The sequence below is a fragment of the Polyodon spathula genome, chromosome 23, assembly GCF_017654505.1.
Source record: "Polyodon spathula isolate WHYD16114869_AA chromosome 23, ASM1765450v1, whole genome shotgun sequence".
In the NCBI taxonomy this organism is placed as follows: Eukaryota; Metazoa; Chordata; class Actinopteri; order Acipenseriformes; family Polyodontidae; genus Polyodon; species Polyodon spathula.
In genome coordinates this window covers 5242303-5253624 of record NC_054556.1, presented here as the reverse complement: position 1 = coordinate 5253624, position 11322 = coordinate 5242303, and the positions used below count along the sequence as shown (strand labels likewise).

Genomic DNA, 11322 nt, shown 5'->3' with positions numbered 1-11322 from the left:
TTCCATTTACCTAGGTCTGAAATGTGCGGTTTTTAAAGCAGCACATATAGCCGAGATGGATTTGTATTTTAAAAACAGACACCTGGAACTACACTATGTTAAGAAAGTACAGTTTGTCTGCCTTACTTTCCAGGATGTCTGTTACTGCTTTACTCCCTCTGTCATTTCCTCTGGGTAATGCTATAAGTTGAATGCATGTCAGTCAAAAAGTGGAAGCAACTGAAGCCAGTAAAGGGGTTGGGATAGCTGTACCCTCCAGGTGAAATAACACAGGAAGTGCAGTTTTCTGTAACCTAGTGTACTACCAGATATCATTTTTAAAAATTATTTATTTATTTATTTTACTTTTGAGACCTATATAATTAATGTTTATGACAGAAAATGTGTGGTACTGTTGTTAGCTTCAAATTACTTTAACAGGATTAGTTTGGACTAAGAATCACACATCGCAAAATTATAAAGAAAAAATAATTCAATATTTATTTGCAGTATAAACAAGTCTTGTGTTGGGTTCCGTATACTATACAATATATAGCGTCATTCTGTATATCCTTCATTAAATCAGAAAGTAGAACTACCCTACTACCAAGCCCATATTTACACACATATGTAGACTGCATCTTAAAAAAACGTGTACAGCACAAACAGTTATTTAACATTTTACACTGTAACACGATGCAGATCCAAAAAATCCCTGAAAATGTCCTGAGTGAGGTAAGAAATACTTTTTACACTCATTTCTGTCTCTATACTATTTTCTGTCTCACTCACTCTTGCTCTCCAAGCTACAATAAATTCCACAAAAACTTGCGTTCCTGTGCGCTGGCACTAAACAGAGAAACATGTTTAAGTTTCTCTTAACATTAATACAAAGACACAAACATTCCTCCACAAGAAAAGCGGCTGAAAAAAAAAAATGTACAAAAAGTGGTCTCCTCAAAGTAAATTTCAATTGTGGGGTCTACCATTTTCAGGATGGTTTGCCAACTGTACTCTTAGCCACCTTAGAGAGACAGGACCAGGCTTGTGTCCAACATGAGAAAAGGTGTGCTAGTCAGTTCAATCTTCTGTCAAAGAGCCATATTCATAAAAACTAACATTGGTTTAGCAATATGCAACATTTCTTTTTTTTTTTTTTGTTTTTAATTCAGGCCACTTTAATAACTTTCTTAGCAAGCTAACACATAATACAGCAAGTTTATGAATACAGCCTTCAAGATCGGAAGATGTAAATCCGCATTTGTCACCACAGGCTTGAAAACAACCTCAGCTTTGAAGACATTAAGCTGTATTTCTTGAAAATCTTCTATAAAAGTGGCTGAATTGAAAAAAAGAAAAAAAAAAAAAAGAGGCCTCTTGTTAATTAAAATTCAGCAAAACATGTGTTTTTCAGAGATTAAGAAAAACAGTTTCAGTCCCATTACAAACAAATTTGTGGGCACCGTTGACGTTAGTTATAAAACGTTCAAGCACAATGTTTATTATTATTATTATTATTAGTAGTAGTAGTATTTTTTTTTTAAGTGAAATACAAATATTATGTTGAATAGTCAGCAGAAGAACATTCTAAAATAGATAATAATAAGGCCAGCCTAAAGCAACAGTCCCTTCTTTGCAGAGAACCCTTTGATTGAACAGGCCCTGGTGTCTCCCAGTTCCTGGAAGAATCCCCTCTCTTTCTTTCTGTTGGCAGCTCGATTAAGGTCTTCCACTTCCTCACTGCAAAGTCTGGGTCTTGAAGTAGCAGGCAGCAACAGTGGCAAGCTGCATCATTCACCCACACCCTGCCCTTCATCCTTCTCTCAACCTCAAGTTTTGGACGCGAGCACAGGCGACTGAATGATATCCAATCAGAGCTCCATCATCTGTGTCCATGATGAGGCAACCCAGAACCATGCTTTCTTTAAGGAAGCAGGGGTTTGGAGCGGTCCATCTTTCCTAAGCAGTGAAGGAACAATGAGCTTTGAAGTAAGTGCATCCGCCTCTCCCAGTCCAGCCTGTCCTTGGACACTAGCTGCAAGGGGCGATCGCAGCCTTGGACTGGCAGGCAGGAGAATAAGCGAGTGTCTCTTTATCTTTGTGGAGTACCAGCTTAACTGTGCAAACTGCATTAGGTCAATACAAACATAGAAAATAAAAAAAGTTATTTATTTTTCTTTTCTTTAGTTACAATCTAAGATTTTGTTTTTCTTTTAAACAAACAGTCTACATTTGTGTTCGATCAAGTCCAGACTCTACATTGAGTAGAGTGCGATTACCTCAATAAGCAGTATGCTCCGACCGGACACTAATACGTTGGCACCATCCATTTCGTGAGGTCAAGTGCATAAGTCTCTCTAATAAGTTCACTTGCGCTGTGGCTCTCTCCACCTCTCCCTTTGAAACAGTCCACTGCTCTCAGGTAAGCAGTCTTTGAAGAAGCTTTGGATAGCATACTTCAGTTTAATATATGTATATATTTTTTTTTAACAATAACCCAGTCAAAAGGCAAGAGAAGCCATTTCTTAATCATCTCAAGTAGGGTCAGGGCATCTAGAGATGCAGGTAAAGCCCTCCTAGCAGCATGCAGAGGCATCTAGCTGCTCCAACCTGTAGTATATACCAAGATCACCTGGTAAGAGGTTTGAAATACTTAAGGAGACGAGAAAAACCTTCAGGCACCTAGCCAGCCCCCCACCTTCATGTGGACTCCAGAGTGTCCAGCTGGAATACGTTGTGATTGGTCGGTGTAGTGAAGTACAGCTGGTCACTGGGCGTCCGGTTGTCGCAGGGACTATTCAGCCCCAGAGTCCGCTCAAAGTCCAAGAGTTGGCCCATGAAATTGAAGTTGGGCGAGATGTTGGACTTTTTCCGCTTCACAAAGTCGTAGGCGTCGTTCAGGGAAAGGTTGAGCTTCTGCATCAAGTAGGCCACGGTGACAGTCACCGAGCGGCTGATCCCTGCAAGGCAGTGTACCAGGATCCCACACTTCTGTGTACGAGCCTCATCTGCAAATGGAAAAAATAAGCGTGGTTACAGTTTATCTATAACAAACCAATTTCCCTGTACTTTATGCAGCAGCCCTACTTTTAAAAGACTCTTCTGCAATAGAAAAAATAAATAAAAAGTTACTATCTGTGCTGGTCATATGGATCCTGCTCAAAAACAGTGCTCCATTTTCAACAGGAATGCTGAAGTTGACTACTTTTCATCCCTCCCACCCTATCCAGTGTGTTCTAGATGTACCAGGCAAGACCAGAGATATAACAATGTAGGAGTTAGTTATTTATTTTTTAGAAAGGGCTGTGGAACCTGATTCACTTCTGAGCTATCTGAGTCCATTTCATTACAGACATGCCTACCACAGCCAAAAACTTCTTGCTTTCCAAGTCATTTATAATGAGGGTGGATTGGACTGACCTACTTTCCATGCACAGAATGGCCAGTTTATGTGTGGTTTGTGTTTGCAATAGATCTCTTTTTAACAGGGACCAAATCTGGTCTCAGACTTCATTTATCAGAAGGACTTCAAGTATGAAGCAGGGTTTCCTCAAAGTCACATGCTCTGTGCAAGAGCTGGCTGCAAAAATACTTTACTCTCAACAGCTGAATTTTACATTCTACGACTACACAATAACATTCATCAATGCATAGCGTACATAGCAAATCCAGTGTCGGATCTGTAAACGTTTCTGTGCCCACTGTAAGGAAATCAAGTTCCGTTTCTGAGATCAATGGAGTGTTAAATAAACACCAAGCTGTGTAAAGACACTGGACAAAAACGCTGCCCATTGCTGCATCCAGCATACCTCTTCAATTTAAAAAAGACAGATAACCACTTGAAAAGTGCTTTGCAGGAGGATGGCTGGGATTTTAATGGAGAAGAGAGAAAAAAAGAGATATTCGTACTCGATTTAACCCTGAAATAGCACAGCAGGGACTCAATGTACCGACAGTAAAACAAAAACAAATAAACACACTATTCAGGTTAAAACAGGATGCTATCAGGCCACACTGCGTTTCCGTCACCCTGTTTCAGAATTCATTTTAAAAACACTTGTCTTTTGAAGCACCGTTCACGTTTTCCAAAAAATTGTTTTTACAGTATGTGGGCAAAGTAATTCTCCATTTCCTGTCATTTCAGCCAACTACATGAACGCACCCCCCCCAGTGAAGCAGAAAGCAGAAGAGGGAACGAAAGACAAGAATAAACAGGAAATTATATGAACAAACAATAAACAGAAAAAATGCACAGATTAGGATGACCGCTCGCCACTCAGACTAGACAGTTAAAATGCCAAGCTAAACTTTTGGTTAACCCTACAGGAGTCAAGAGTTCCTACAAGCTATCAAGATGCCAATAAGTGTCCCTTTTTTTGCCGGTGGACAACTTAACCGATCAATACCAGGGTTCAGCAGCAGTAGCATGTTTGAGCTGCTTTAGTTTAAATGGACTTCTGTTGTTAGTTGTGTCAGTTGAATACCCTGCAGAAAAACCCTGGGACTGCGTAGCTACTACTAATGCTACCGAAGCGGCTTTTTATGGACTTCATAGCTCTTCTTTACTATCAAGCCAGGTTTATGATCAACTATACCCGCTGCAGTCACCAAGCCAGCCCAGGGGACTAATTATGACTGGCCTGTCTTCCATTGCAGTGGGACTGAAGTCACACATCCCTAACCCACAGATGTCTATGTGGACAGTAGCAACCTGTTTCTCTGTACTACAACAATTACAAGCCATTCTTAAAGAGGATCTTGGCGTTCATTTTAAGTTTAACTAGCCATATAGTGCAGTACATGTTTCGCCTCAGTAGAAGAGCTTGTTTCTAAACCACTTATTCAATATGAAGTTAGTCTGAAATAGTCTAATGCTAGTAACGGTTTCCCCCTACTGACTTGACCTTTCAGCTTTCTTCAAAGTGGGTCATTTTCTGAAACAGTGGCTCTTTGTATAAATAAACATTGCTCTGAACAGCCTGAAAAGCTAGACAAACATTCATAATCTCTATGTACTTGTTTAAAAGGGTTGTTTGCCAATATGAACCACACTCACTGCTGAAAAAAAAAAAAAAAAGAATTTTAAAACCATATTCTATAACATCAATAAAAATAAAGGCACTGGAAAATGTTGACAGAAAAGATTAACTGTAATCTAATCTACTGCTGAACTCACTAACAGGAAGTACATTTCTACCCTGGGTAAAGATCACCATAGCTGTACATGCAGGGCTGCACTAGAGACATATAAAAAGAACCCATGTGCTTTCTGGATGACAGTACAGGTCACACAGAACATGCTACACATTGAAAGCACGAATGCCTACTGCAACAGGAAGCTTTCAAATCTGGGCTGAACACCCTGTTAAACTTTGTAGGGACATACAGTAAGCTGGGACAGCAGAAGATGTACAGTAACAAGAAAGATCTTTTTCATGTTTTTTTTTTTTTTTTTTTTTTTTTCAGGCAGTTAGAAATTCCCAGACAGTTGAGTTGTACAGCTCAGTGGCTATTAATCCACGCAAGCCATGGAAAACAGAAGGAACGTTTCCCTAAATGAAGTCAAGCAATACATCGCAACTGCTACTGTAACCGAATCTTCGAAAACAAAACACAATAAGATACATGTGTGCGAGAGCTTTACATATACTACCGGTCAGAACGTTATTTTTTCTTTTATAGTTTGGAGGTGTCTAGTGGACTTATAAAGGCAGCCCAAGCATAATTCAGAAAGATGGGCTCACTGCCCTGTGAAGGGCAGTCACAACAGGAGATAGCTTCAGCATTTGACACGGGCACCGAAAGGTTAAAGGAAACAAACACAAAAGAAAAAAAAAAAAAGGATGAAAGCAGCATCATCTCTGCTGACACATACTGCACAGGGATTCCCCCTTGGATGAAAAACAAAGGGGTGAGCCTTATTCTTCCATGGCCAGACCCATGGTGGAGATTTACCATACCGAGAGATACAATTCTAATTAGTTGCCTGGCCTAGAATTATATTTTTGTTTGTAATCACTTACAGTGGATTCTTGCAGTAATTCTTACAACCCCCATAACTCTGAACTTTCGGTCTGGAAAGCCATATATATATATATATATATATATATATATATATATATATATATATATATATATATATATATATATATATATATATATATATATATATATATATATATATATATCAGGTCAGTGTCAGTGTGTGTAGTTACAGTTAGCCGAGCTGTGTATCACTCAGATCTGTTGACATACACTCCAAAGTCGCTGCAATTAAGGCTTGATCACAAGATAGCCTACCCTCTAAATATCTTTTCTAAAAAAATATATTTAGTACAAGGCTTTTACACATTAACAAAACTGTAGTGTGTGTGTGTGTGTGCGAGTGACACTGTGGATGAAAGCAGTCTTTTTAAAGGTTTTTTGTGAACCTGTAAATTCTGCAGTTTGTGTAGACTGTGCAAACTTCCAATACAATTCAAAATAACATTAATGTGCCACAGAGGTGTATACTGTACTCTTTTTGAGTTGCGTTTTAATGCAAATCTGTAATAAAAATATGAATTAACCATGGAGCTGACACGTAACATGACTATTTAAATACCTCAAACTACCAACTTGTTACACAGTGCAAGGTGAACTTGACTTACTGAATGGCTTTGCTGAACAGTGCTTGAGGAGACAGCTGCCTGCCCTCCAAACAAAATCAAACTACATGGTATGCATGTATTATTCAATGCACAAGTATCTGCAGTCATTTGCAGGTTTTCATATGGAAATTGCCCATTCGTGTTCATGTGGAGTGTATAGACATGTATGTATATTCTGAACCCCGCCCCAGCATCTTAATGTCATTCAGATCATACAAGCGTTTGCTGGATCCTCATTTTAAACTTCCCCACACGTCACCTATGACAATCTCATCGTCATTCTTCAAGAAAACAGTCTGTTTGCCAGAGGTAAATCTCATCAGACTGCTGTGTAAGTGAAAAAGCAACAGTCAGACATATGCACCCCTGCTGCCTTAACCTGCAGTTTACAACTCGCATTACACTCTAAACGAGTCTGCAATCAGATAACACAACAGACAGCAGACACTAACATTCACCTCCTTGATACAAAAGTGATGAGTAATTTGAGTAAGTCGTCAACAGCGGAGGACAGATTGAACAAGATTTCGTTATGTAATTATTCATCTGTGTATTATTTAATCAGAGAAGTTAAGCATAACTTCTGTGTTTCTGCTAGCTCTCCTTAGCTCAGTAGTTCAGCATTTCAGAACCCTTGTAGTATTTTTAAGGCCTAGTTCAATCAATCAAATTTATTTTGTATAGCGCCATTCATGCCAAGGTATCCCAAAGCGCAGTTGCCAACCCAGGCAGAATAATTTAAATTGTTTTTTAAGACTGGATAGGGTTTTGTGCAGTACAACTGTGAGAAGCTTTCTGAAAACAAGCACAGATGTGAGGAAGGAAGTGAAAGAAAGAAGACAACCCAAAGTGTAAACACATCAAGACGGAAAAGAACTCACGATAAATGTATCGCTCAAGGAGTATGACTTGTCACTTACCAATGAAAGAGATGGCCTCTGGGAAGAACTGAGAAAGGTTTTGACTCCAGTGATCAGAGATGGGGATCTGTTTGTACTTGAATTCACCGTCGTGTTCAAACACGTTAGGCAGGTTGGGCGTCACATTCAGGATGTACTTTATGTCGTACTTGCCCAGCACGTCAAGGTTGGTGGAGTCTTTGGCACAGCCCAGGTAAAGGTACGGGAGGATCTGGACTGGGAAGGCCGGCTGGTTGCTGGGCAACGGGCTTCCCTCCGACTCAGTGGCACTGCTGGGCTCCCGATCTGACTCCCCATCGGAGCAATCGGAACTTATCCGCAGTCCTCCCAGACCCAGCACAGGCATGGGGGGAGAGCTGCTGGGACAAGAGGTGTCCAGACTGGTCTCACAGTGCTCAGAGTACTCTGTCTGAAACTTATTGAATCCACCTAAGAGAAATAAAACAACAAAATATTTCAAATTGTGTGTGTGTGTGAAGTTGTACACACACACACAAACACATTGAAAATGACTTGCAGCTTTATTTTTTCACATGTACTGTACAAAGACATACTAATTTAGGTTGACATTCAAATGTATCAATTTTATTATTTACTTTTTAAATAATAGCTGTCAACACACAAAGTTATATTCTGGGATTACTCAACTGAATTGCCCAGCATTTTAATAAACATCTACTGTACTTGAATGCCAGCAAATTAAACATAATAATAACCTTTTCCACAGTATAAAACAACAGATACAACACTGTACTGTACATGCTAAGATCGGTTGGGCTGTTTTGTTACGAAACCAGACAACATAGTTTATTCTTTTAAGAATATTATTTAGCCATTATGTGACATAAGTTAATAAGAGGGATTTAAAAGTCCAGAGGTATATTTCATTTAGTGTATCTTCACTCCGAGTACATTCTCCAGGTTGTATTAAAAAAAAAAAAAAACACTGTAGTAAAGCGTATTTCAATAAAGAACATTAAAAAAACAGCAATTTTGTGTATTAAAACATTCAGAATATATCAATAGTAACGTACACATTACAAAAAAAAAAGCATATAGGAAAGACTGTTTCGACTGTTTTAGAATTCTTCTGAATGAATCTTTTTGTGAATGACAAGGAAGTCTCAAAGAAAAAAAACGAAAATAAAACAAAACAAAAACCCAAAGGCTACAACAGCTTAAAAAAAACAAACCCACAAGGCGAACTTGTTATTAACGTGGTTTGCACTTTAAAAACCAGCAAGATTTCTGTTAAGGAGTGTATATGAGATCCCCGCTCCACCGCCCCCTCGGATTTCTAGCTGGCCATTCATGAAAAGCAGGGCTTTTTCCTCAAGGAAGACAACATGGCGAAGCCATTTTGGAATTTTAATTGAAAACATCTTTGTCTCTGGCACACTCTTTCACAAAGTTCCCTCTACAGATTCTTAACCTTTGCGTGTTTAAATGTTACGCAGTTATTACATTTGAAATGTCGATTAGCAACCACAAGTTAATACTTACTGGTTTTACTTTTGTGACTATGTTTGTGATATTTAATATTATATAGAATAGACTACAGACTGCATTGATTGACAATGTGTACATTTAAGAAACAAAATACTTTAGTAGTGATTCTAATGTCATTTGAAAGTATCGCCCCTAAAATTTCCAATGCATTTAATATTATTACAATGTCCTTTGAAAGTAACTTTTTTGTAATACTAAACTTCTGTTTTCTTCTTCTTTTTCTTCTTCTTCTTCTTCTTCTTGTGTTTGTATCTCTTTAAACTATATAAGTTTATTTTAAAATCTTTCAACACGTTTAAATTTAAACACCGGTTTTTTTTTTTTTTAACTTTTTGGAGGTAGAGGGTGTATGTGATTTATCCTAAAAAGCAACCCCCAAAAATGCATTACGTTTTAATTTTCACAAATCAAAAAAGCCTTGCATTGGTGCATGGCAAGTCCATTCACTAGTTCATTAAGGGTCACTGCAACGAACCGCTGAAACGCGGACTGCTTGATGCAATACACATTACATGCAGCTCTTCTTACCGTCCAGGTAATAAGCCTCGCACCCGTCATCGCGGAGTTTCTGCAGGAGAAGCCCCAGCACCGAGCTAGCCGCTCCATTCTCCTGCCAGTCAGAGGTGGCCTCGTCATACAGCACCACTGTATCAGTCTTGCACCGTTTCACAAACTTCTCCTTATCCTCGTTGTTGGGAATGATGGACCGGATAGGCAAGTTCCCCTTCTTCAGCCTCCTGAGCATGAGTCCCGGGATGGCCAGGTTGATGGCTGTCTCTATATGAGACGACTCAAAAAACTCGTGGCTCCGGCAATCCAGCAGGAGCAGCGAGCTCCCCCCGGACTCCAGTTCCTCCTGCAGCCATTCCACGCTTTTGCTCGGCATCATCATGGTCATGTCCCGGGAGCTGCTCCAAAGATTATTTTTCATGAGGAAAATATACGCAGGGTGTTTTTTTGTAATAAAGAAAAATATATTCAAGGGGATCCGACCACTAAAAAGGCACCCCTTCCAAAAAGCCAGATACGGTACCAAGTCCACCGATCTAGCTGCGTAACACACTATGTGGACTTTGCAATTAGGACGTTAAAAACATGAATACTATTTATTTTTATTCCTCTATCAATCGGGCGGATGCAATCCTTTTCGTCCTTTTTTTACGATTTGAAATGTTGAGGTCCTTGTGATGTGGACCGTGCAACCCTTCTCGTTGCTAGTTTAAGCACAACTGTACAGCTGCACGCGTTAATGCCGGTGTCAGTATTTTGGATTTACAGTGCAGATGATTATTTCAGCATGTTATAACCATTCAGCTCTGCTCCCTCCAGTTTGTCATTTCCTGCAACCACTCTCTGACAGTCCCAATTAAAGGGGTTTGCTGACAGCTGTTGCGTCATCGAGAAGGCGGAGTTTCACAGTGCAGGATTTAAAGACGCAGAACGTTTGTGTTTGTTTTCTTAAAAGTTATATTCACACCGGCATGTCAGTTATTGACAAACAATCTTTTAAGTTTCATCTACACCTTTCTTAGATTAAATGTTATCTCCTCTAACATCCTTTTTATACATTATCGGGAATAATCCAACTAAATGTGTAACTAAATGCAGTTATGATTACTTTCCCCCCCCCCCAATAGCTCTTCCTATAACGCCCACCACTTTTAGAAATATTGTTATTTTTATTATTTATTTGTATATCTCAACAAATGACAGTCGCACTGAGAATAGATTTGGGTTTAACAAGCGGTAGTAATCGGCTTATGTTGGGGGGGGGTTGTGGTATAGAACTTTGAACATTCATTAAATTTTGAATTGACAGTAACGGGTCATGTGACTCAGTTCGTCCACACAGGATGTATAAAAGGGATCAGTTTCTGTAGCTGTGATTTGTGCTAATGTGTATTACTGCGTAGGCTGTATAGGACACTGATGTACAAGAAGCAAGAAAAAAGAACCCGCTTTAGGACATTTCTAAACAGGGTACATTTCGAAGGATATTTTTACATTACATAAATCTTCCTTACAGAGAGTAAGGTGTAGGCTTCAGAGTGGGGGTTGGGAAAAAAGAACAGAGGATGTCCCATCACTAGCACGAGTATGAGGGAGGGATCTTTCAAGAGATCGGGAATTGCATTTGCTTTTTCAAAATTGCCAACATTCTTTGGACACTGAAATAAAGTTGTTTGATTCATGGTCTTTCGAGAAAACGTAAATAGCTTTTCAACAGTTGCCTAAGGTGAATGAACACAGAACAAATATACAGT

At 39.2% G+C, this 11322-nt stretch overlaps 1 protein-coding gene across 1 annotated transcript; it reads right to left on the bottom strand.

Moving 5' to 3' along the window:
• Nucleotides 1–457: 457 nt before the first annotated feature.
• LOC121298007 (dual specificity protein phosphatase 7-like) lies at nucleotides 458–10397 on the bottom strand. The gene is made up of 3 exons (XM_041224691.1): nucleotides 9587–10397; nucleotides 7550–7978; nucleotides 458–2987 (listed from the first exon to the last, which is right to left on the bottom strand). Exons 1-3 carry the CDS (start codon nucleotides 9987–9989, stop codon nucleotides 2680–2682), a joined length of 1140 nt encoding a protein of 379 aa, XP_041080625.1. The 5' UTR covers nucleotides 9990–10397; the 3' UTR covers nucleotides 458–2679.
• Between the last annotated feature and the right edge of the window lie 925 nt (nucleotides 10398–11322).

Coding starts and splice junctions, on each gene's coding strand:
- LOC121298007 (XM_041224691.1), bottom strand. CDS start 9,989: ATGAAAAATAATCTTTGGAGCAGCTCCCGGGACATGACCATGATGATG. Junction 7,979..9,586: donor CGAGGCTTATTACCTGGACG/GTAAGAAGAGCT, acceptor TATTTCTCTTAG/GTGGATTCAATAAGTTTCAG. Junction 2,988..7,549: donor AGAGGCCATCTCTTTCATTG/GTAAGTGACAAG, acceptor TTCCATTTGCAG/ATGAGGCTCGTACACAGAAG.